At 41.8% G+C, this 27,206-nt stretch overlaps 2 protein-coding genes across 3 annotated transcripts in view; one reads left to right on the top strand and one right to left on the bottom strand.

The window, feature by feature from the left end:
* Positions 1–18,310, bottom strand: part of USP45 (ubiquitin specific peptidase 45) — a 50,757-nt gene extending 32,447 nt beyond the window's left edge. Inside the window, 5 exon segments of the mRNA XM_050315521.1 lie at positions 6,226–6,326; positions 6,702–6,805; positions 8,344–8,513; positions 10,610–10,719; positions 18,199–18,310. Coding sequence (XP_050171478.1) covers positions 6,226–6,326; positions 6,702–6,805; positions 8,344–8,513; positions 10,610–10,709 — 475 coding nt within the window. The 5' untranslated portion in view covers positions 10,710–10,719; positions 18,199–18,310.
* Positions 18,311–21,615: 3,305 nt separating this feature from the next.
* TSTD3 (thiosulfate sulfurtransferase like domain containing 3) lies at positions 21,616–24,064 on the top strand. Of its 2 annotated transcripts, XM_050314896.1 has the most exons (6): positions 21,616–21,691; positions 21,857–22,012; positions 22,222–22,381; positions 22,826–22,974; positions 23,331–23,454; positions 23,681–24,064. In XM_050314896.1, the coding sequence occupies exons 1-6, from the start codon at positions 21,637–21,639 to the stop codon at positions 23,742–23,744; spliced, it is 708 nt and encodes a 235-aa protein (XP_050170853.1). In that variant the 5' UTR covers positions 21,616–21,636; the 3' UTR covers positions 23,745–24,064. The 2 variants fall into 2 exon arrangements, with proteins under 2 accessions (XP_050170853.1, XP_050170854.1); XM_050314897.1 differs by lacking the exons at positions 22,826–22,974; positions 23,331–23,454.
* Positions 24,065–27,206: the final 3,142 nt, after the last annotated feature.

Genomic DNA, 27,206 nt, shown 5'->3' with positions numbered 1-27,206 from the left:
GCATAAGCATATGGAAAAGCAGATTTTTCTCTTCCCTTTAGCAGTACAGGATGACAAATGTCAAACCTAGATCTGTCCACGCTTCACTGTGCTATGCTTTGCAGCACCACCTGGCTCTCCTTGCACAGCCACCAAATATGGACAGCACTGCCACAGCGGACCATATCTGCAGGGCAAACTCGATAAAAGCATTTCACTTCATGGTTAAATGGCAGCTTCACACAAGTAGCAAGGTTCCATTTGCTGAACCTTACATATAAATTATTTAAGGGAGGGAAAACAAAGCCAAAGCATCCAGCTTTGCGATAAGAGCTGGATGAATACGCAATTATAAAACACAATAAATGAGAACCAGACATCCGATTACCACAAAGCTGGATAATTAGCATAGGGATAAGGAGAAGTAGCAGTAAATTGGGAAAAGGCCTGGATGTTGTTACTGAAGTCTAGGAACATCCTTTCACTCAGAAGGTTTTAATTACTGTTTCTTCATTTTGTATTAATTTTACAAACACAATCCACGTAACATTTCACTAGGTTTTTTTCTATCTGTGAAAAGGTCTTGAAAGAAAAGTTTTGACATTACAAACATTATGTGCTGCCTTGCTTATAAGACAGGTATTTTTAAGGACATAGAGCCAGAGGAGGGACAGCAGTTTTTAATTTAGCTCTGCTCAGTGTCCCCAGCTCAGTGATAAATGACAGACAGGCCTGAAGCTGAATGTTTACTTGACATGTGAAGAGTTGGTCAGTCTTAATAGGACATGCTGGTAATGACTGTGATAGCTAATACTTCTACAGATTGGGGCTGGAGGGTCCTTCTGCAAGATTAACCCAAGGCTACAAGCATGTTATTAATCAAAAGGCTAATATGTAATTTTTTAAAGTGAATTTGCACTGAACAGCTGTTTCATGGACTCTTGCCGGCTCAATCTTGCAATCCCGTAATATTTTAACAGGCGTGCTTTTGGATATGAAAAGTGACTTTTAAGGCAGTATAGACACAACAAGGATCCCAGCAAAAGAATTCCATCAAAATGGCTGTCATTTGCTGCTGCCCACAAGGACCTTCAGCTCCTTGCCAAACAGGAGAAAAGAAGCAGTCCAAGCCATCCATCCACATGCAGTAATACTTCTTATAAAGGACCTTATCAACATTAATGAGAGTAAGGTGGGCGAAAAGCATAGAAGTAATTGAATTCATAGACTAGTCTGTGTCCATAGTTCATTATAACATCTTTCAAAGAGTTGACACGGTAACGCTCAACCTCTGCCCTTCTCAGGTAGTGTGAACATCAGCCCCACGCAGGCCTGTCCCTCCACAGCAGAGAGGGAGTATTTGACTGTGCCTGGGGCTCACACATTTAGGCTACCCTCTGTTGGGCTCTTTTTGCTGTTTTGCTGCAGAGGGGGCCTTCCTAATCCAGTCACACAAGGAAAACTCTCACCCAAGTTATGCCTTGACCACCACAACCTCCTTTTCCTTTGACAAAGTGTACCTGGCTGCAGAGACACCCTACCTGAGCATTCTGCCCAAGACCCATTGCCCAGCTCTCCACCAAATTCCTCACACCCTACTGACCAATTCTTCGTAGGCCTCTAGTCCCACCATGACATCCACCTCCAGCACTCACTCCTTCAGCCCTCAGACAGCTGCATTTGTGCATAGGCACAGCCTCCATGCTCAGCAAAGCTTCCCGACATCACCCTGCTCTCCCCCATGCTAGAAAACTCCCTTCCCACCAGACCCATGGGAAAGAGGAAAGCAGTCAGAGACTGATCCTCTACTACAGGGTTTTGCCTGCCACCCTTTTCTTGCTACTCTTTTCTTTTGCCTATTTCTGCTCATTTGTATTCTTACAGGCTCTCAGGAGGCAGGGAACATGGTTTTGTCCCACAGCTGCACAGCACCAGCCCTGCAACTGAGATTCCTAAGCCCTGCATTAACACAGGCAATGATTCATTCCACGAAGCAAAGCAAGTTACTGGACCACATGTACAAACACACACGGTGCCGACACATCCACTTGGAAAAGATATCCAGAAAACTTATTGTGTGTTCCCTGTCCATTTGCTTTGCCAGTATTTCAGACACTTCCAGTGCACGTGGACTTCTGTACCACCCTTGCTGAAACTGAGCTGTGCCTGGGGGTGCAGATGGTATGCAAGCAAGAAGATAAATGACATCAAATTTTTCTTTCAGCTAGGAGAGTAAGCACTTTTGCTCATCTTTTCAATTCAACTTTTTTTTTAATTAAAAATGAGGGTTCCAGGAATACGCACTTTTATGCCAAGGTCAAGCCTTTTCTATTGAATACAACTCTGGTACTTCAGCTGAAGGTCTTCACAGTAAAAACAAGGTTAATAGACTGTCTTTCTTTTACCAAGTTCTTATCATGCTGTATTATGAAATGCTACTAAATTGTCTGGCACTCCTTTTTTATTTAAAAAAATTAGATTTTTTTTGTTCAACACTGTACAACAATGAGAATCTAACCCTTGGACAAACAGCACAGTTTTCTTCTAAAATGGTCACTAGCTTTACATTTTAAAAGCCTTATTTCTCTTGCAGTGTTACAACCATACCAAATTAATGATCAAAAAACTGCAATTTTATTTCTCTGAATCTCACACAATGTTATAAACTAAAGACATCTGCACAGTGAAAGAGCAACCTATTCAAGCACAGGTTTTGATCCTCTGCGCTCAGATGACTTGTGCTACACCTCACAAGTAAGTAAGTACATGGACAGGGAAGGAAAGAATCTGTGAATAAAAATGACAGGATGCCTAAAAAAAGTTTTTACCATTGATTCAGTTTTCATCCCTCTGCAGGCTGCATAATTAACCACAGCCCCTAACAAGTATGTACATTTGAAAGAAAATTTACGACCAATAACAGAAATGTCTTTTTGCTAAAGTGTATGTCAGATTTGAAGACTCAATATATTCTGCTTTACTTTGCTAGTTAATTTTAAATAGACAGAACGGTCTTACATGACTGACTCCAATGTACATGTAGTAAAAATCACTTATGAAATAATACAGTTTTTTTCCATGTGATCCTTTGTCAACTGCTAATACACACAGATGAATGCAAATCTGAAAAATTATTCATCACACTGTTTGTTTTTCCACATAAGTGAACAACTATTACTTGTACTGTAAAATTATATATATTTTTATACATCTGTTATTAGATGTATAAAAATAGAAATAGATTTATTAAAATAGAAATCAAGTTTCTAACTTTCATTTATTGGCAAATGTAGGCAGCTGAACTTACCAGCAAAATCTCATTCCTCTGCTTGACCTTCCCAACAATAAATTTAACTAAGAAATTTGAGAATATATATTCTTTCTTCCCATCCTATTGCCACACAAACCAATTTAATTAACTGCTCTATATAAACCATGCAATCTTACGTCTCCACCGACATCTAATTTGGCTTTTGTGAAGGAAAATACGCATAATATTCACTTTGAAGACTGCAAAACAATTTGTTTTCTGCAGCAAATGAGCAGACACACAGATTGCAATGTCTCAGCATGGTTCCTGTGTACTACATGTGCATTATGTCCATGTGAAGCTCACAAGTGTGCCACACGGACAATACTGCACCTGCCTTTCTGTGGAAATCATCATGGCCTGCTAACCTTTTCCACAAAACAAATTTCTGGGTGGTACACCCTGGAAAGCAATCTTGCTTTATTCTTCCATCTTGTGTCCAACATGACCTCTTAACCAAACAGACTCCTTTAAAAAAAAAGGGGGGAGGGAGGAGGGGAAAGCAGGCATTGCTGGGTACAACAAACCATAGGATCAGATGCGAAAATCACACAGCTGCAAGCATTCTTTTGGGAACCCAGCACTGGGATTTATCTCAATCGCTTAATGTAATTACAAAAGTCAGTCATGTAGTAGTAATGTAATTTGCACATTTTTACAGCTGAAGTGAAGTTGAATCTTTATGAGAGGCCGAGTGAAAAGCAGGGATCCTGCTGCCACACTATTCCACCACATTAGTACCGAATGACAAGCATTTTGCTTTTGTTTATTTTCCAAGATGCGTTAATTAGGAAATCTATATAACCCTCCCTTACATGTTTAAACTGATTATTTTATCTTTAAATGAATCCTGCACTTCTGAGAACAAAAAAAAAAAACCCTAGCAGCCCTTATCTGTTACTTAAATATCCATGTTCATACTGCATCTCCACAGAAATTTCTACACAATGTTATTTGAATTTTAATGATGCATCGTGCCACCCAGTTGTTACAACAAAAAGAAATCCAGACGTAAGACAAATTGTTGCTACAGTGCCACATTCTGATATGAAGACTTTCTTCATTTTGACTGCTTTTTTTAGGAAGAAATGGAAAAGCAATGGGAAAAAAAAGCACAAGACTGATTTTTAAATGAGAAACGTGAATTGAATTGGCAATTGTCGGCTTTACACTGCTTGTTTCTCTCCAGTTATTTTTTATATTTTTTAAATTATGTTATGTTTTTAATGGCTGAATATACAAAATAAATTTTAAAAATCTATGCCAACTAATAGTTTCAACAATGACAGTTACACTGAAAATGTCAATAAAACATGAAATAACATGCTAAACTAAATAAAAATTAAACAAAACAAAAGTAGAGTTCATTCTCAGTTATTCGTTGTGTCCTTCGTGTTCTGGACAACAGCAAGAATTACATTTCAATTTCAGATTCTATTTTTTAAAAATCCTTAAAGGTAGTCTAATTTAAATGAAAGGAAAAAACCTTACATAGATTTCTGTAGGGGAAGTAGCAAGTGTGTCATTTATCAAAATGAAACAAGAATGCCAACTCTGGTTGGGACTTCCCTGTCACGCATTTCTTTCATAAATACACGACTGTTTTCCAGCCTCTTCCTGCAAGGAGCCTGGTCAAAGCAACAGAGTGTCCCAGGCAAACAGCTTTTTCCTCTTTTCCTTGCCACTTAAAAAACCCAGCAAATCATCTTTGGGCCAATGGTCCCAGACGTTTCACAAATGTGATCCAAATTGCTCAGCACAGCCACAGTGGAGAGGGTTACAGACTTCCATTTTTAAAACATCACTGGAAGTACACATACCCACTTTTTGCATGAATACATTACATTAACTGAAAGACACATTACAGAATTTTCATTTGCAGGAAAGTTTCAACAACCACTTATTACATGTGAACTTGAAACTGAAGCTGTGAACAAAAGTAAAATCACATACTGTATTTTCATTTCTCCAAGAGAAAAAAGATGCAAAAAGTAGCAATTTATCAATTTATTACAACTGAATAATTTAGCATATAACTTGTGACTTGATCAAAATATAATATTTTTAAGTGGCCCTTTATTTTCTCCACTCAAAAAATATGTAACATCTCTTAAAACCAATAGAATTTATGCACAAGGAGCTAGAATACCTAGTCTAATTCAGTAAGGCAATCCTTCTCCATTCTTACTTCTAACCAGTAGATTATCTCAGCTAAAAAATGCAACCAGTTGTTTTAAAAGTTTACTTTAGCTGGTTAAATGCTGCCAAGTATGTTATAGCAGAGATGAATAATGTCAACACTATCAACAGTAGACAGCTGAGGGCCACACATACAAGGTTCTATCAACAATCACATATATTGAGAAGGTATATTAGGCTCCTAACATAAGAAAATAATTTAATACTATCTTCTACTAATAGAAACAAGCACTCTATCAATTAAAACCAAACAGCAGAAATGAACATTACATACAACAACAGAATACTAGAAAATCCACTTAAACAACTTTGTTTAATTGTGTAGAATGAACTTAAATCAGAAAAATTGTAGCTTTGATACACCCATACTAGGAAAATTCAATTCCTTTATAGTAAATGTATAGTGTACATTTCAACATATTTTTTGTGCATTAATTTGTATTGCACTATATTTAAGGCAACAACTTCTCTATGATAAACCTTTTTCATTACAGACAAAATTTGGAAAAACTGTCCTATAGTGCCCAAAATAATTTTCAAATGTCATCAAACTGTAGAAAAAAGTGACATTATGTTTTGACAGGCATTACTTGCCCAAGAAGTTGTGCAATTACAGATTGCATTATAGTCATATTATAAATAATTTTTCAGTTGTATTTTTAACATGACTCAAAATCTGAAATTTTTAGTCAGTACATTACAGGTGTCTCCAGATTAAACTTTTTGTGCAAACTTACTTGGTTCAGCCCTGGCACCATGTTTTTGAAGAAAGTCAACTATCTGAGCCAGAACTTTTTTGTTGCAATGTGTTGACAGTTCTTCATCACATTCATAACACCTAAACAAAAGAAGAAACAAACCAGAATTCAGACTATCTGCATGCACATCCCAGCTCTAAAAACCCTCTCGAGCAACCTTACAAAAATTCCTTAAGATCTAGGTTTCAATTTTCACACTAAAAAGAGGGATAGAAGTGAATTCCCTCAGCTTGTATATACTCATCTATGGATCAGTCCCAATTCAGTTACAGATTTAAATATTCTCAGAGAATCCAAAGGACAAATTAATTTTCTTTCCAGAAAGCCTCCCTTTCCTCTATAGAAAGTATTAATTTTATCTGTCAGAATCATTCTTTATCATGAGAAGGCACTCCTTTAAGTTACGTGTATCCTTATAAACAAGCATACACAAACCCCTGCATACTCATTCTTACCATATGATCCAGGTGCTGAGGTTGATAACGATGCAATGAGGTTCTGTGCGTGCTGCCTGGAAGTGTTTCAGAGAATGCTGGCCCTCTGAATTCTTACTACATCCCTAAAAATGGAAACATCAACACAGCACGTGGAGGGGAAGAAGGGAAGAAGGAAAAGACTATATTATTAGTAAATAAATGACAAAAACTTCATGTTTAAAAATTAGACAAAAGTTATTCTGCCCTCCCCTTTTAGCATTCTCAAGGATTGAAAGGATTTAGCATCCTTTATAATCCAGTGTTATAAAGATATCAATTAACTTTTTTTTACTAATAAAGGAAAATCAATGACAACACAAAACCAAAACCTCATCTTTTCAACCTGGAAAAATCAGATAAGAGCATAGAGATTTATTAAGTTTTGTTTTAACTGAATAGAAATAATTCCTAGCTTTTGGAAAAGTATTAAATCAGTATCAATAGACAGAAAATTATGCCATTTACAAAAGTAAAAATGCTCTAAAAATTGTGATTGAAACAATTATGTAGCATATTTGGTCCACAGAATATCAAGGAAAGGACAGCACAGGTAACCCTCACTGCTCAAGAATGCCAAATACATTCCAGACAGCAAACAAAAAAGGTAAATGGAGTGTTTTGCACTAAAAAGCTACTCAGAACACACCATTTATGTACAGCGACTTCAAGAGAAAGCATTTGCAATCCTTCAAGTATCTACAGAGTGGGACTTCCAGGACTGGTCTCTGAATGAGACATGAATTTTGGTACCTGTTAACAGCATGAACATGAAGAATCACACAAGATACAGGAGTACTCCTCAGATCTAGTTAACTATCTTCTGAAGCCTGTAAATAGCATGTTTCTTTGCAAAATCAAATCTGTTCAGATTATACTGGGAGGAGCTGGCTTCTGTCCTTACTATAGCAAAGCCTACTGAAAGTATAAAAGAATTGTAAAATGCTTTGTTCAGGTAACTATTGGCTGAACCAAACCTGACATCGCCCATAAACTGAATTTTTCTGTATCAGGCTTTACTTCGCTCACAGGAAAGAAACCTGTGCAAGCCCCTGGGGTCAGGACCTGCCGTTTTAAACTCTGAGGCCAAGATTTGACATTATAATTGATCCAATCTAATGGCTAGCTGCCACGGAAGCAGCATTCTCACTCCGGCACAGTCCTTTCTGCCTGGTTTCAATCAAATCTAGCAATTGAGTGTCCACAGTACAAGTTGATTCAGCAATGTACATGTTTGGTTTTTCTTTCATTTGTATTCGTGGGAACTTCTCCCAGATGAGCCATCTGAATGGATGCATTTTCAGTCACACAGTTACTGGTGCCAATTCTCTGTAAATGGTTAGAGCATGCAGATGAAGAACACAGAAAAGGCAGGACCATCACCTACTAATCACGATGACAAATCACACCATAACACATCAAGCTAACCCAAAACACTGCCAAAAACCAAGACAAGAACATAAGGCCACATCGCCGCTTCCCTGAAGAAGCTAAAGCACGGACTCTCACAACTAAGCACTTATATCACGCTGTTTCACTGAAGGTAATGAGATGACAAACACACAAGGGCTCACACCAGTTGCATCCTTTAGAAAATCCACCTAAATTTAGCACATGTGCTCACCTGAGAGCCACACTTGAGACACAGCCATATGTCTGAAGGTGCCGTGGGCTCACCATCACTCATCCGCCTCTCCTTCAGACATTCTGCACATATGGACCAGACGCTCTGAGCCACCGCTCTCTTCACATGATGCACATCCACTGCTTGGCTCACGTGCTGGCAGGTTAAGCCTAGAGAAAACAACAGATACTCACCTTTATCCATTAAAAATAATAGCTGTGAAAGGGAGCATGTGTATACTACAAGAGCATAATCTCCAACGAATTCAGCATTAAGAAAAAAAAAAATAGCAAAGAACTAGAATAGGAAAGATCAGCCAGCTGCTCCCCATATACTGAATTTTATGAAGGACCTATTTCAGTCTTTCTGTAATGAAAATTCTTTTCAAGTCAATAAACGCCACCTCTTAAAACCAGAAAACTATTCTGTACAAAAGTACAAGCACTACTTTTGTAAAAACTAATTTCCCTGGTTTTTGACAGTAAAACACTACATAAATCTATTTTTGTCCACAACAACAAAAAAAATAAGGCAGTTGACCTTCTTTTCAACCCATAAAGAAAGATTTTCAAATACCCGTGCATCCCTAGTATGACTGCTCATTCTGAACATGAATATCAGCCATTCTTCTCTCTCATATTTTTTGCACAAATTCCACTATAATATCACAGAATAAGGTGGGTTTGCAGTAACCTCTGAAGGCTATCTTGTCCAAACCCTCATTCAAAGCAAAGTCAAATACTAATTAAATCTGTTTTTTCACAGCTTTGTTCAGCTGAGTGTTGAATATCTTCAAGAATAGAGGTTTTACTAACTCACTAGAAAATCAGCTTTCTGTCTGACCACCCTCAGAGTGAAAATAAAATAAATTTCCTCACACTTAGTCAAATTTTCCATGGCCTAACTTTTGTCTGTTGCCTTTAGCCCTCTCATTGTGGACCTCCTGGAAGAATCTAGTTCTGCCTTCTCTGTAACTACCATGAGGTAGTCAGAGAAAGAAATTATACTTTCACTCCGTTGGCTAAACAAAGATATTCCTTTTAGCCTCTCTTCCCACATGATGTTCTCAATCTCCTTCACAATGCGGAGGGGGTGATCCACTGGCCTCATTCTGACAAGTCAGTGTCTTTCCTGTAACAGGAAGCCCACAACTGGATACAGTACTCCAGAAGAAGTCTCACCCATGCTGAAAAGATGGAAACAATCATGTACCTTGACTGCTCTGTGCTCTAATTAATACAGTCCTGTATACAGTCAGCATGAACAGCACAGCTTGGTTTTATTCAGCATGTGCATTAGGAACCCCAGGACCTTTTCTGCAAAGCTGCTTTCAAGCCATTAATTCCCACCCTGTAACTGCATGTGGTTATGCCCAGGTGCCAAACTCTCCACTTGCCTTTGTTGAACTCTGACAAGTTTCTGCCAGCCCATTTCTCCAGCCAGTCTAAGTCACTCTGAATGGCAGACCTGCCCTCCTGCATATCAAATGCTGTGAAGGTGGCAAACCATAGCCTTATCATGGCATCACCCAGCTCTCTCAGCACCTTCAGGTGCACCCCATCTGATCCCATGGACTTGTGGACATCCAGTTTAACAGTTCTCCATCTTCTTCTCTAGACAACGTTAAGAGTCTGCCATTGGGCTCAGGGGTCAGAGAGGATCAAGTGAAGAGCTTACATATGAAGACAGAGGCAAAGTAAAAAGTGATTGCCTCAGTCTTTTCCCATGTCCTGTGTCCCTAGGTCCTCTGAACCCTCATGCAGCAGGTTTGCACTCACCTTAGCTATCATTCTGCTGTCACGGTATCCATACAGGCCCATCTTACTCTTCATACCCCTCATCAGGTCCAACTCTAACCGAGGGTGGTTTACCTAATCCCTAATCCTGCACACTCTGAACCTCTACAAGGGCAGCCCAAACATGCCATCACCCTCTCTGCCCTTTCTTTTTTTCCTCTGAGCTCATCTGGAAGCTCCCCATTCAGCCAAGCAGCCTCCTGCCACACGTGTATGACCTTACAGGGAGAGGAAAGGACCATTCTGCTTTGAAGAGGTTCTCATTGAAGATCAACAAAATCGCCAACCCTTCAGGGTAGGCATGCAGTACGAGAACTGATCATGTCTTAAACAACTGACTGGGGATATTTTGTTATACATTCAAACAAGAAGAGTATTTCATGGTACTTTTTTTTTTTGTGGTTTTTATCAGTCAGTTTGGAATTTATTAGCCCTCAGCCTCAGGGACAAACATCACCTAATGCACTTACCTGAAATATCATCTGAAGAGTCCTCATCCTGTGGCCTGTTAGGCCTTTTGCTTCTCTTCGGCTTCTCGGGGTTCGTTCTTGATGGATCTTTCACCCGCATCTGTTACTTACTAGGAAAGAGAGACAGATGATGTTTTATTGTTATTGCTATGTAAATGCTTCACCAAATGTAGTGAGTTTGAACTCTGAAAGCACAAGATCAAATCACACATTCAAACCTCAGGAGCACAGTTTTAAGCTTGGACTAATGTCGGCTGCTGTGTAACAAGGACTATGAATGTGGCAGGAATGAATTCCTAGGAATGTGACAAGATCAGTTACACTACATGACATTATGAATTGTATCTGTGGCAACAGGGGACACACACACACACTCTTCTAGGCAGTGCTGTTAAATATTTGAGATATCAAGATTTCCTTTATTTTTGTTTTTGTAAAGCAAGTTATTACAGAGCTCCAACCACACCTTACCAGAAAAACTTCATCAAAATAAAAGCTTCTCTTCCTTAAAATATATCCCTTAGGAAAGGTTATAGTCATCCCTTACCCTTGGCAAATTTCCTGAAAGCTTTTGAACACTAAGTAAATACAAAAAGTCCTCCAAATCTGATTCAAGTGTCCTATCCTATGAGGGATGACAAACTGGAATGCAAGCTGACCCCTCTATTAAACATCAGAGAATCCATAAGGATGAAGTCTCTCACAGGAAATGTGGGTCATTAATCAAGGAGTCCTATAAGGAACAGAATTAAAGCATAGATATTTGCCACTAAATATTAAAAAATACACAGAGATTTTGGCACACCAGTCATTTCATCAAAATCCAAATATGAATTCACTAAAAGAGTGTAGCTATGCATCACACAAACAGCTGCTGGGGCTTAGTTTACTGTTTGTCTTTTAACAGTGTGCTTCATAAAAACAAATTTTTGTTTTCATATGTGCAGTATATGAATGTAAGATAGTCAAATATTCATACACTGCAAACTGTGAGCTATTCTGTTTAGAAAAAAAAATGTTTGTGTATCACAAACGGGCTAGTAATGTCACCTGAGCCACCAGCACCAAACATTTTCAACTGTGCTACTGTAATTTATGTGTAGAAAACTCCAAAATGCTCTACGTTTGGGAATAGCAAAAGATATATTATTACTACACATCAATTAGTTAAGTTTGCCAAAGTTTAGAAAGTTAACCTACTTATGGTTTTTTAATCTTCTCTGTATATGCATTTAAACCTTTGTATTACTGAAGCTCTGAGAGACACAGGAGGCAACCAGTATATTGAACTCAATATTTCCTCTCCTTTCTTATCCATTAAGCTGGTCAGCAGAACAGTCATCAATACTGAGTTACTAGAGCACCACCATCAGTGGTATCTGAACAGCCTGCACTGAAGCAAAGCAGGCAATCTGTACCTCAGAGGTCCTGTTCCAGGTTCCTACAGACCTGGACAGACATCCCTGCACCTGCTGCCCACACTATTAGTGCTGGAGGTTTTCTGTCTGAAGGTATAGTTTACAGATTTGCCTTGGACGAGTCAAATTTTTGTAGAGTACAAAAGAAACCTTTACTCTCTGCTTCTTTGTGTCAATGGCTTCATGGTTTTTCAACCTTTCAAAATACAATGCATTTTTTGCAGAATGCTACATTTACATACAAATTAGTTTAGACTATATTAAATATCATGATGTTTTTAAATTACAGCTTTAAAATTTTCCTATACTTACAGTTATAAAGCTTCAAATACTTAGACATGCAAGTGAACAACACTACTGAATTCAGCTTTGCTGATTTCAGAGGTTCACAATTCCTGCTCATACAGTAAGATCTAAATATTCCAGCCCTTGACTATTTATGTTGAACAAATGTTAGCATACCTAATGTCCATCAACAGCCACACATATGGCATGCCTAGAACACAAAAAGACTCCAACAACTTCAACTGTGTATTTCTGCCTTGGCACCTCATCATATATCCAAGTTTCATGTGAAACTACCCATCACCACTTGCAGCACTGACGCTTAACTGAGCACAAGATTCATCAAGACGTATCAAACAATAAGGCCAACACAGCTGCTGTTAGAAACCCTAATATTTTGTACTAAATTATGTAAAGGGTCAATCGCAAAGACAGCAAAAAAGTCCTCCCTAAAGGAACATAGTTGTGTTTAGGTTATTCAACACTGACATAAACAATCTACTAGTTCATTTCAGCATAACAATTTTGATCTCTTTGGACAGATTATGTAAGGCTGTCCAAACCACAGACTTCACCCCAATGAAAGTCATGTTCATATCACTACATTTTCAGAGCTCAGATAAATAATTGTGGGCCCAACCAGCTGAAACAAAAGCGAGTTTTCACCACCTGTGAAATCCTGTGGCCCGCAGAGCAGGTGACACAATCCGGACTGAGGCACACACAGCCCACTGCTGAACCCACACTCTAGGGACCTTCAGAGCACGTGGAAAAGAGTGTCAGTTGATACTGCAATGACTGAAAACATGGCATTTCAAGCCCAGCATAATCAACATGGCACTAGAAATGAACACTGGCATAAGAAGCTGGCATTCACACTGCAGGTCTGGGAACGCACTGCACAGCCCACACACTTTTCAGCCTCCTTTCACTAAGAGCAGGCAGAGCAAAAGACAACATGGACCATTAGATTAATTAGTTTTCATGAACACACATACAGAGGGGCATCCATCAGACAATGTTTACTGACCTGTGAGCTCTTGGAAAAGCCTGAGCATATCAAGGACTTAGACAGCCAGGGTTTGTGCCTGACTGAAATGCGTGTAAGTGTGCTGGAAGGGTAAGAGCAACGAGCTACTCCATATGATCTATGATGCAGTACTATCTGCTCTTTACCAGTACATTTAGGGACAGAAAACATCACAAATAAAACATCTCTCTTAAGAATTTTAACATGATCAACACTTCAAAATCAGAAAGTTTTTGCATACATAAAATCAAGTCACAGTGCACATGATATTTGACTAATGAATCTGACAACTAAACAGACATCAATTTTTGTGGTAGAAAAAGCTGAGTTCAGAGGGTATGAGCTCCACCCAGATCTCTATTTGGCACACAGTAAAAATCTTAAGTAGAAATTATGCAGTTTCATGAGGAAAAGTTGAAAAATAGAAAAAGACACATTAGAAAAAGCTAAATCTCTTCCTTTTTAAAATCATTTCATACAAAACTAAGAACTAGTCCTTGATAAACATGTTCAGATTCTTAGAGCTCAGTATACAAGAGTTTGAAGTATAATCATCATCACTAGCCATCCTCTGTTAACTTTTTACTTCTTAAAAGACTCCTAATGTCAGTCAGACTACAGAAAGCTGATTAAGATCAAAACCTCCTCACTACAACTGTTCATTTCCACCATTCTAGAAAGAACAAACCACTTCAAAAGCAGCAGAATGATCTGCCTATCTAACTTTAAAAGCTTCAAATTTGACAAAGTGCCAAAAATCAATGTGATGAATTTGATAAATTAAATCGAAGGTATTTTAAATGTAAGGTATGCCTCAAAAAGTCTATATTTAACAGCATAAATATTCCTACATTTAGAAATTGACTCTCTTCATAAAGTATACATTTAGATACTTACAAGAGCTGACTGTAGTTCCTAAAATAACTGCTATTTTTTTAAAAAACTTCATTTTACTGTAACTCAGTAGAGCTAGGACCAATAAAAGATACAAGGCTAGTATGAACTAAAAATCACTCTTCTTTGGGAAACAAAACCAAACCAAAGCAAAAACCAACAAACCAATTAAATAATTTCTCTTTACAACATCTTTTCCCATCTTACCATCTTGCACTTCTTACTTGGAAGTTGAGTCCCTCCTAGAATGCCTACATAGTTCACTTACTAAATTTTGAAATGTATCCCCTTAATGAGTTTTCACATGCTGTGATGCTTACAAGAAACAGGAACTAGACCACCATTATGTTAGAGAAATAACCTGCTCCACTGGATAATACCATAACATTGCTTTTATCTGCCAAGATTCACTTTTTTCATCCTCTTATTATTAGGGTGCCAGCTCTTTCAAGTAAGTGCCACATTTTTGTTCTTATCTGTGTAATACCTGTTCCAATACTTCTCCTGATTCCGGATTAACTAGGAGGATTACAACACCAACTTATTTAAGCATACTTAACCTATGAAATACAGCCAAGAGAGTCCACAGATAGTCTCCAGATACCATTCTGGATATGGGTAATACTCTCCCAGTAGGACTGTCCATTAACTGTGAAACCAATATTATTAATTAATCCATCAGTGAGCACCTGAATTCAAGGAAGATGGGGTAAATACATTTACCTCAGTCCCTCACTTCATCTGAGATATTCTAAATTCCAGCTGTCTTACCACTCCCAGTCAAAGTTTCAAGTTTAAATTATACCGTTTTCTGTTGCTAATGCAAAGAAAAACCTGTGTCACACTGAAAGGGCATAACACTCACTGAATACAAGGAAAAATTAGCACTTCCAGCTCAACAGCAGTCTTGCTCCAAGGCAAGGGCGTGAGGAACCTCTCAGGTGTGCAGATTAGTCCAAAGATGCTCCACAGCATATCTGACACAGATCTTTATGATATTCCACATAACTCTGAGAGCACAGAAAGAAGAGCCTTGTATGGATCAGTAATGCCTGACCCCCACTACTACATGTAGAGCTGCTACATGTTTTGATGCAAGCTGCAAGTTGATATATTTTGGACATCTGTTCCAAGCATTACCTATGGCATTTTGGCTTGCTCACCACTAGATCAAATGTCACCCAATCAAAGCAGGAACAACATCCATCAGAGTTAGCAACTGGGGAGTGTCACCCATCAGCGGGCCAGGAGGCTCAGCGCTCTGACAGCCACCAAAACCTTTGCAGCAGACAAGCCCCTGCTGCCTGCTAGAGCAGTAAAAGGACCAGAATTGCTGACTGGTAGTGGCAGCAAAGCTTCTTCCCCTGGAAAATGTCATCTGAAATTCTGAAAGCGTCATCTCCAAGATCTCCTAGCCCAAAGGCACATCACACATCCTACACCGTCACTGGAGCTCAAATGCCAATCCTGACATTATAGCACAGTCCTAAAAGGGTGAGACATTGATGTACTTTCTGAGCAAGGAGTGAGACAGAGCCTTTGGACTATTACATACAACTTCCCAAGTTGTATCTATCCCATAGCATTTCTCACTTTCATTAGTCTGTTTTATCCAGCGGCCCATGGTAAACATGGTGTGTCAACGTTTATGTTTGTATCGTGCACAGTTCACCTCAGATTTCCTACTGAAACCCACTTGCCACAAAAAAATTCTAAGGATGAAGAGAAACCAAATATGTCCAGAAACAAGAATGAGAAGACTCTGTAACTGGATTTATAACTAGAGTATATTAAAGGACTGAGTGGGTAAAGAGAGTAGTATTTTGACAACATACTTTTGCTACTATCTTATAGCAAAGGTCTTAGGAAAATTTCAGGGATACTTATATCAATATCTAGCCCCATAAAGCAAATCGCAACTTTTATGTTCTCTATCCCATATTAAACGCATTTTTAAAAAAAATATGAACACACCAAGAGGGAAAAACATCTGACTAGATGTGCTTGTGGTCCAGCACGGATTTTCCGAGAAAATTTATGCTTTAAAAGGAAAACACAGTATGATGTAACTAATCAGTATCATATAACTAATGATGCTGGCTTGCAAGTGAAAACTTTGTATGTGAGAAAGCAGTCAGAGGACAGAGATGACGGACTGTGCACTCCTGTGATATGAACACTGATGTAACAGTGTCATCACCACAGAAAATTTGAGAGTATAACAACTGAAACAGGTGGAGAGTAACCAGTGAAAGCACAGTACCTTTGCAGGATAACCATGTGGCCAAAAACTGGGGAAAAGCTGGTCAGAGAACATGAAGGACAAAATGAGCAAAGGATGAACTTAAGAGAAATGCTAATTCTGTGAATTCAGGAAAATAAAAAAGGAACTGTAGTTGCAGCATGTGTGTGAGACAGAAGGCTGAAACCCACACAAGACCATACGTTAAGCTAAGACTCCTGCTATAGCCCTGCCTAAACGGCTGAGTTGGAGCAGATAAAGGAAGACAACGGCTGTGCATAACTTCCCATACACCCTGGAAGGGTGTTGAGGGAATCAGTTATGTAATGAGGGTAGAATAGATAAAACTGTAAATTTGAAAACTAGTTTGAGCTCTTTTAAAGCCTAAGTCTTGCCACCAAAACCAAAAAATTTCGTTTCATTTCATTTTCTTGCTCCACGCAAACTGCCCCAGTTTGCTTTGATGACACGTGTGAAGTGGAACAACTTGTCCTCAATCTACAATCGATGCTCAAAACAGAACTCCTGAACTGCAGTTCTGTGAATCTCTCAAAAAATACAGAGCATCAGTTCTTCAATATTTCATGAAGAAATCTGACAAAATATTTACAAATGTAGTAAACACCAAAACAATTTCACAAAGGCATATTCTGCTTCAATCTGGCACATGCTCGTACCACCACTATCCTCCCATTTAAAAGTCAGAAAATGGGAGCAGAAAGAATCCTTTAAATACAAATAAATACAAATCCTTTAACTACAACTCTGCTCTGTACGCTCATATGAGAGGACTATTTCATGGAATTGGGAAATACCTGTAATTAAAGATGAGGTGCAACTAGAATACAGTGCGAGGAGTGCGAGTAGCAACATATCTATAGCAAGGGCAGGATGAAGTCCTAAAGTAAAGGACATCATAGCAAAAGAGAAAAAAAAAAAAAAAAGGCCAGGAATCAAGAGAATCCCAACATCAAGTCAAATACAACCTGCAGAGTCGCAGCTATGAAAATACCACGTCTCCCTCCGATTAACCGCGAGGACCATCCCCGGGCTGTCATCGGGACCACCGGGCACGGGCCGGTCCGCACCGACCCCGCGGCAGCCCCGGGCCGACACGGCGGGGCCGCACAGCCGCGCTGGCCGCACCGCACGGGGCCGGGGCACCCTCGTAGCCCCGGGCCCAGCGCCAAGCGACCGGGCCGTATGTTCAGCGCGGCCACAGGCGCTGCTACCACCTCTCCTCAATGTAACACACGAATAAACGCGCTGCGGGTCCCGGACGTGTCCCGGCAGGCTTAACCCGCTTCATACTGACAGCGGCCGGCCGCCACCAGCAGCTCGGCGCCGGCGACCCAGCAAGAGCGGCGCTCGGCCCCCAGCCCGGTGCCCCGTGGGAGCAGCGCGGGCAGCGCAGCCCCGGGTGCCCCCAGCAGCGGCGGGGGGGGCTCGCCCGGCCCGGGGCCACGACGGGGCACAGCCCTCTCCGCCCGCCCCCAGCCCGCGCCCTGCCCGGCGCCCCCGGGACGCGGCTCCGCAGGCCGCAAGCCCGGTCGCCGCCATGGTGGGGCGGATCGGCCCGGCCCAGCCCGGCCCGGCCCGGCCAGACCCGGCGCTCCGGCCACGGCCCCGCGATGCCCCCGGGCTGCGCAGGGCGGGTCCGGGTGGACGCGGCGCCCCCGCGCTGTGCCGGCAGCCCCCCCTCCCCGCGCCCCGCACTCACGGAGCGCCGGGCGGCGGCGGCGGGCGCGGCGGCGGCAGGAAGCGGCGGAGGAAGCTCCGCTCCCCTGCGCTCCGCTCCGCCCCCGGCCGCGCCGCTTCCCGCCCCGGCCGCTGGCCGGGCCGCTGCCGGACGGGCGGGCTGGTGCTGGTTCGGGGCCAGAACGCGTGTCCCGGGTGGGAAGGGCCGTGGGAAAGCGCGGCCACCCCATGGTGAGCGGGAGCGCACGGCGGGCCCGCTGAGAGGCGACAAGGAGCAGCGGGTCTGGCTGCAGGGCACCTTAGAAACTTGGGGCACAGGGGGCGCAAAAGAAGGGAGACGTGATGGTGTGACCTTCACGTCTGAGTTTTCGTGAAAGAGCTGGAGATGCAGCGCTGGGTTTGTGCCCGCGCAGGGTTGTGGACAGCCGTGCCCAGAGGTTACACAGCAAGGGCTGGGCCCTGCGTGGATTTTCAGGGCAGCCACCGTGGGAGGGACTGGAGAGAGATCAGAAATCAAAGGTGTATATCCCCGCTGAGGGACAGGCAGAGTAAAGGGTGTCCAGCACTCGAGGAACTAGTGGAAACTGGGATTGGGATTAAACTCAGCAAGTGGCTAGAAAACAGAGGTGGCTTTATTGGACAGAAGGCAAATCTGAATTAAGGACTGAGAAATAGTTTTATTGGAGTAAGATTATCCAGTAATAAGGCATAGAGCAAAAAGGGAAAAGGGTTGCTGTGGCACCCCTCTAGAACCAAGGATGGAGAACCTGTAGTGGATCTGCTGACAAGTAAACTGAAACCATGGTTAGAGAAGCAGGTAAAAGTCTTTGGACCAAGCAAAGACAAGATATGAAGAAGAGTATTGCTGCAAGAGGTTGACAGATTAAGTAGAATTTAACTTAGGTAGGAGGAATTCTTTAGGCACATCAGTGACCATGGTGACAACTGAGCACAAAGATCTGCAGGCAGACTGCACACCATGTGAAGGAGGTGGTCCAGACGTGTATTGTGAACACCATGTTCATGGAGTCTATATGTGAGAGGGAGAAAGGGTGTGGGACAATAATCTGAAACAAATGGGATCAAGAAGTGAGTCCTTCCTCCTCTGCACAGGAAGGATTAGAGAATTATTGCACTGCAAGAATAATAACTGCTTTCAAAGGTTGAAGAGAAGGAAGGAAACGTGAACATGTGTGAAATGGACATAATGTGATGTGAAGGGGAATATCTCATTTAGCACAGGAGAGGAGAAAAGAAATATCTGGAAGAGAGAGAATGTCTTTGCACTGGCAGAAGGGGAAGTTTGGGAGTTAGTAACAAGGGAAAATGAAAGGTTAAGGGCAAAGGAGCAAGAAGAAGCACTAAAATCACCGGCAATTGGAGACCTGAAAGAAAGGAGAGAGCAGAGAGGGAAGGCCAAAAGCAAATAGTAAAGCATGGTGAAGAATACTGTGTGAAGGCTGAAAAGTTTGTGGGGTCAAAAAAATCAGATGATAGAAAAAAAAGATGCGGTAACAAAAAAAATCAGAAAGGCAGTAAGACGATGAAACCCTAGGTTAGTGAACCTTTTCTTTGATCAACAAAGGCTTCAGTCAAATGAGAAGATGGGGATAAAGAATGTGCAAGGGTAAATGCAGCTGGGTAATGGTCTGGGAAATTGTGCCACTGGGGATGAGTGTGTGAGGCTGTGCAGAACTGGAGAGTGAAGTGGAGGTGAAATGAAGAGAGAGTCCCAAGAGGTGAAATGAAGAAAGCTGCTGAGGAAGGGTACAGTGAGTGCAGAACGACAGTGCCATGAAGGCAAAAGCAGAATTGAACGTGCTGCTTCCCATTTATTCATCAAACCACAGAAGTTTACCAAGCTTGATCTCTTCTGACTTCGAACTCTCAGTCTTTCACAAGATAGATAGTGGGTGGTTCCTATTTTTGCAAGCAAACCAGTGTGCTCTTGCTTTGTGTACATAGCACGATCCAGGGTCAAATTAAAACCACAGAAATGCAGTTTCAGGTGAATACGCATTTCATATGACAACTATCCTGGTGCTTGCTTCAATTCAAAACATTGAATGCTTTATGGTCCTTATAGTGATACATGCAATAAGGGGAGATTAACCATTGGACATTATTTTACTACAGATAAAATATACAGTAGATTATATTTCACAATATAATTTCTAGAAGTAGTGTATTCTACACAGACCTTGTGGAAAATGGGAAAGGCATGAAACCTCAACTCACATATAGATGTACTGCTTCAGAAAGACAATTTGCAAATGCCTGTCAAGGAGGCCATATGGAGAGGCTGGCAGAAGGGCAGCTAGTGAACCAGTTATATGTGCCAAGTTCAATTTGTCACACTTTACAGTACCAAGAAATATTTTGTTCTCATTTTGAAAAGGAAAACTCTTATTAGTAAAGATTCAACAACATACTCCTCAAAATGCATCTTTTACAAAAAGATCCAGCATGCCTGCTTTTAAAGACTGGAACTGCTGGTATGTAATATATATGCAAAAGTATGCAATAAATACGGAGTATTGATTTAAAATGTGTGGAACGGAAGGACCCTCATTTCTCTACCTACATGTCTTGGTCATCAGTTCTTGTGGCTGGGAGACTGACAGCTTTCAAAATCAAGGGGTATTGAAACTAGGGATCATAGAATGATAGAATATCCTGAGTTAGAAAGGACACACAAAGTTCATGGAGTTCCAACTCCTGGCCCCGCACAGCATGCCCATGAGAATCACACCATGTGCCTGAGAGTGCTGTCCAAATGCTTCTTGGACTCTGGTGGATCTGGTGCCGTGGCCACTTCCTTGGAGAGGCTGTTCCAGTATCCAACCACTCTCTGGGTGAAGAACCTTTTCCTAACGTCTAACCTAAACATCCTGTGATGCAGCTTCAGGCTGTTCCCTCGAGTCCTCTCCCTGGTCACCAGAGAGGAGATTGATGCCACTCCTGTGGCTGTAGGGGGACAGTCACTGTGATGAAAGGGTTGCAGGCCATTGCTAAAATCCCATTTTCTCCTCGGACATAACACTCAGAGGTTGTTTTTTGTTGTGGTTTGTTTTGGGTTTTTTTTTCTGGTGCTGTGGGGGTTTTTTAATCACTTTGAGTAGGTTTGGCATCAAAATTCCTCATCCGTGTTCAGACTCCCAGCCTTTGGTACTTTAAGGCTTCTCGACAGCTTGGCTCACTGGTAGAAACCACGCTGCCCAGGCAAGGCGGCGGTAGCTGGGTGTACCGAAACGGAGGCGGCGGCTGCCTTACCCGGCTGCCTCCGGTGCGGGCAGGTGCCACGCGTGGCTTCCCCGGTGATGCTTCCCGAGTCCCTGCTCGGGCCGGCGGCGATCGAATCCCGAGCCCCCGCCCCCGAGGAGCTGGCGGTGTCTCCTCCCCGCGGCGGGGCGGGTGCTGGCGCTGGCGGCCGGCGGGCAGCGGCGGGGCCGGGCCCGGCATGGTGCTCGGGGGCTGGTGGCGGGCGGCGCGGGCCCTGCGGGCGGCGGCGCCCGGTGAGGCAGGGCCGGGGTGGCGGCCGCGTCTCTCGGGGGGCGGGCGGGGTGAGGTTTGCCGGCGCCCGGGGGGAGCCCGGTGTGGATGGAGGTGTTGGCGTTCAGCGGCGGTGTCCTTGCCCGGGCGGGACCTGCGGCGGCTGACGGGCTGTGCCTCCCCGGCAGGTCCCCGCAGCCGCAGCCTGTGCGCCGGCGAGGCGCCCGGCCTCTCCTACCGGGAGCTCAAAGACTTGAAGAAGACCAACGTGCTCCACATTGACGTGCGGGAGAGGTGGGAGATCGACAGGTTTGGAAAAATACCAGAGTCCATCAACATCCCGCGTAAGTTTTTGAACGCCGCTGAGTGTTCGCCTTGGCTTGATGGTCAAGGCTCAGGACATGTGGCGGTGACTGAGCCAAGAGCAGCAGTGCTAGATAGCTGGTGGTATGTTGTGAGGTTGAACTTTTCCTCCAGAGGAATTAGAAGCCTTGAAGTGTAAGTCTGTCTGTGGATGGACAATAAATACTACTTTGCTTTTTGTATTTCCCAGTGGGCGAATTAGTGGAAGCTCTACAAATGGACCCAATGGAGTTCAAGGAGCAATACAATCAAAAGATGCCATCCAAGTCAGACCCTCTGGTTTTCTCTTGTTTGGCAGGAACAAGAAGTAAACAAGCACTTGGGTTTGCCATGTCCTTGGGTTTCAGCAGGTATGACTTGTGTATGTAAGGATGGGATTAATGCTGCCACCCCTCATGAAGCAGAACATGCACTCACCTTGTGGGCAAGGGTAAAAATTTACATGGGGAATACGAAAACATGTCTCCCTGACCTTGAAAGATGCCATTGGGTGTTCCAGCAAAGTGAGGTGTATCGTCCTCTGAACACAACCAGTCAGCAGCTCTGGGCACGTGCTGCAGGTGATGCAAACTGCTCCAAGACCACACTGCCACTGAACAGCTCCCTTGCTGAGACAGTGCTTCCTTACACAGCTTCATAAGTACTAGTCCTGAGATGCAGGGCGATTAGAAAGGTGGAGAACTGCTTGCTTTGGTAGAAGTACAATCTTAAATATTTTATGAAACCACACCCTTTGTTGAATTACAGTTCTACCTGTATAGTTCACTGTTGACAAAGCACACCTTCACTTTCAGTAAAGCTTTGGAGTGTTTGCCAGGAGTAAAGCAGTCAAGGCAACAGCTAAAAATAAGAGATTATGATAGAGTGAAATCAAAAGCAGCATTTGGTTGGCAGAATTGTTACACCTATGCTGGAAGGTGCCTTGCTGGCTTGAAGACTGCAGGTAAAATTTAGGACATTGGTGGTTTGCTCATGCTTTCATGAACTGGAATATTCCTACTAATTCTAGTCAAAAGTATGGAACAACATTCTTGTTTCAAAGTGCAAAATATCCTCCATTACCCATTTTTCATAATGCCTAATTAAAGGAGTCAGTATTGTTTTGCATGGTGGGGTTTTTTTCCAGAATTAAGTTTTGTGCAGGTTTATGTCAGATCTATAGAGCATGTAAGATTGCAAGGAAGTAAAGATTGTTGTGCTGTGTTTATTTGATGACATCTTTAGTATTAGACACAATAGCAATAAATCTTCCACTGCAGTGAGTCTGTTCTTTTTTAAAAAACTGTTTCATTGATCCAGCTGCTATTTCTTGCTTGATGTTTGATCTCCAGCATTGTGTCATTTGGAAAAAAAGAGGAACAGAACACACTGCATGGAAGGAGGCAGGATTAGAGCACAAGGGATGCCCATCTGGCTCATCACAGTTGGGTACAAGTGTATTTGATTGCAGAGAATTTCTCTGTTTATTTTTTTCCCTCTTTTTTCAGTGTGGTTTTGGTTGTTTGTTTTTTTTTTTTTTGGTTGGTTGGTTTTGGTTTATTGGGGTTTATTTTTTGGTTTGGTTTGGTTTAGGTTTTTTTGCCATGTCCTCTTAAGATACAATGTTAAGAAGGACTCTTCTTGAAAAAGGTATCTCCGTGTATTTTCAGAGTTCAGCAGTATGCTGGTGGCTTTGAGGACTGGGTAAAACATGAACCTCCAGAAAAGAAATGAAGATGACTGCCTCAGCCCTTACTGCATCAAAGCTTCAGGATGGTTTGTAGGTTTTAGCATTCAAACTGTGTGCATTCCACTTCCAGAATAAAGCTCACTCCTGTCTTCTTGTGTAAATGGACAGTTCACCTTCAAATGGCCGTACATATCAACTGCTTGGTTTAAATGACATCTAAAGACGGACACGAACAGAGGGCATTAAACTTGTTCAACCTTTCAACCTTTACTCTGGCCTGTGTTTCTGGTGAATGTATGTGATGATGGGAGTTTGTGACTGTTTAAACTAATGATGAATAGGACAAATAAAATTATTTCCCAAATATTTGTGTTGGATAGTTTGTTTAGAATAGTTAGACTGTAGATATTCTAATGGAATTGGGGTGACTGCCCTGAGCACAGATTTATTATACTTCACATGTAGATGAAGTTTTAAAATACTTGTGGTGTTATCGAAGAGTAAAGTAGAGCACAAATTTTTGTGTTTATACTATGTGATTGTAAGGCCAAAACATTGCTGTTGGTCAGAAAATGCATATGGAAACTGATTTGATGCTAGAATACTCACAAAATGCTGTATGAATTATTTTTAAAGTATATCCATTTTCATAAGCAGATCTGCTGCTGAGCCCACAGTGCTGTAACATTTGTTAAGTCAACACTTCTGTTCTCTCAGCAGCTCTCACTATCAAGCAAGAACCTGTCTATACTTGAAGTTACTATTACAGAGATGTAATAATTTTAGGCTGGAAAATTAGGTGTCCAAGGAAGTTACTAAACCACCTTCCTTCTTCTATATACAGTAATTTGCATGCCTTAACTTTAAAAAACATACAACCCATCATCACCTAAAAATGTGCATAGTCATAATTTTAAGGAATTTTTAAAATTTATTTAATGCTGTAGCAGTTCAGGGGACTTGCAAAGGTGAATTGCTTCGGCCACTATAAAATAAAGTTCTAGCACAGAAGTTTAGGACTCTGTAGGATGTCTGGAAAAAGGAATTGAAATCTGTGGTATCACAGGCAATGTGCACTTATCCTACAGCTGTTCCATTCTGGCAGTGCAACCTGCATGGTTAGAAGAGGACCTAGAAAATATGCTCTCTCAAGTTTAGAGAACTGAGAAGATAAAATAACAAACATTACTAGAATTTTATTTCTGCAGCCTCTGCAGTCATGGGTTTCTAAAGGAGAACCCCTGTAGCTGGCACAGCCAGCTATGTTGGCTGTGCTGCTCTGATGGTGTCTTACAGGGGTTTCTGTAGTCTGATCTTTGTTAGTAAGTAGCTGTCAGAACAGTGAGTAATAAGTGCATTTTTCTTCAAAGTATTATTGACTTTTTAGTGTCTTATTGCTACACTGCATTTCCAATTCACAAAAAATACCCAAACAACTTTAGAACCAGAATTTAGACTATTTTCCAAAATATTGGTTTGGTCTAACTGATGTTATGATGTTAATGGGAGTAAGATGAAATTAAAATGCCAGGATGAGCATGGGTGTTTACCTTGTTGTAGTCAATTACTCTGCACTTCTCATTATCTCTCACTTGAGAAAGTCTTTTTCATACTGGATCAGGAGGAGTAATGGATGCTAACACTTCCCTTGGAGTTAGGCAAATCCTATGATCCGTTAATTTTGCCTGTTTAACATTACCTAGACTGCCGTTTTCACAATGCTATGGGCACGTGGTCAAGGGAGCAACAGAAATCCATTGTTGTCTGTGTTGTGCCAGGCTTCACCAGCTCTAATGATGCCTTTTGAAGATCGTTCAGGTCAGACTATACAGAGGATCTGAGAGACACTGAAAACATTTACCTGAATGTATAAATTAATCATGCTTAGCTGTATTGATCAAGCCACCAAACTTCAGTATACAAATTAATAAAGCAAGGCAATCTAATCAACCAAACAGTGTTTAGTCAGAAACAGCCAATGCTTCCTTTTGTAGCTACATTAAAGTTTGTTGGGAACACCTAAAACTACATAGCCACGAAAAATAAACAGTAGTTACACTGTGTCACACCACATCTATCTAGCCTGTTATTTTCTATTTGGCAGCTACTGGTATGAAGCATCAGAGGAAGAGCATAACAGGATTAGTATGTAGTGATACAATCCCCAGATTACTCTCATTTACAACACAGTGTTTTGATACTTCCTTCAGGCTTTGCATGTCTTGGTATATTTGGGTACTTGTATAGTTCCATCAGCGCTGCCTCCGTACAATTCTAAACATCCACTGGACTGACTATGTGACCAACACGTCTGTCCTTGAACAGGCAGCAGTCACGAGCATTGAGGCCATGCTGCTGAGAACACAGCTGCGCTGGGCAGGGCACGTCTCCAGGATGCAGGACTACCGCCTCCCTAAGATCGTGCTCTATGGGGAACTTGCCACTGGCTGCCGCAAGGGAGGAGCCCCAAAGAGGAGATACAAGGGCTGCCTGGAACAATCCCTCAGCCTTGGCCATATTGATCACCACCATTGGTCTACCCTGGCCTCCAATCGGGAGGCCTGGAGACACACCATCTATAACGCTGCTGCTGCTTTTGAGAACACACGCAGGATCACTCTGGAGGAGAATAGACAACGCAGAAAGAATCGCGTCTCGTCGATATCACCTGGGGAGTCTTTCTGCTGTGCCTTCTGCAACCGGACTTGTCTATCTCCCATTGGCCTTTTTAGCCATCAGCATGCTTGTAGCAAGTGTGGGTAGAGCCCTTCTCAAATCTTCGTTCACGAAGCCTAGCCATGATGATAGTTTCAGCACAAATTCCCAGCAGACACAGCAGGCTTACTGGGTTCAACAACATAAGAAATCTTTCCTTTTGCTGCTTCTCAAATTGCCATTATTTTTTTCATCAGCTGCTCCAGCTGTTTCTGTCAGAAGTGAAGCATTGTCCCCTCATCAGTCTTCACAGCAGTCATGATTTTTCTAGACCTCTGCTGTCTTTTCTGAGCTGAAGAGCTGTGTTTGTTTTTTTTTTAATTGGAAAGCTACTGTACCTCTTTTTTATTTTCATTTTTTATTAGTGTGGGTAGTTTTTGCAAGATGTTTCTCAAACTACTTGTAGCTTGCAAAATTAATGATCCTTTCTGTGTCTTCCTCTGTATCTTCCTTATGTAAATATAATTTGTGTTACCTAACTTGTCTGATCCAGTTCAGTTTGCTTCCTTTGGGATTTTTCCTGAAGTCTTTTTGGCATAGATGGACTGTGTTTGCTTTGCCACTCCACTGGTCACCTGTAGCCACGTCATCTGTGAAGACTTTCAGCTACCTCCCTTTTAATGAGATACCACATTTTTATGCACCTCTCCTTTGAAATGAAGCACAAGAAAGGTGATTTTTTTTTCTGCCTGCTTTGTAGCAAGGCTGTTGAATTCACATTGTGTTGCATTTCCTGTTGTTCCAAATTACATCTTTCTTTTTAAAACTGTCATCACTGAATCCAGTTCCTT

The sequence above is a fragment of the Myiozetetes cayanensis genome, unplaced genomic scaffold (genome assembly GCF_022539395.1).
Source record: "Myiozetetes cayanensis isolate MyiCay16 unplaced genomic scaffold, myiCay2020 scf2-11, whole genome shotgun sequence".
Taxonomy (NCBI): Eukaryota; Metazoa; Chordata; class Aves; order Passeriformes; family Tyrannidae; genus Myiozetetes; species Myiozetetes cayanensis.
The sequence above is the reverse complement of the archived record's forward strand: the minus strand, read 5'-3'. Positions and strand labels throughout refer to the sequence as shown.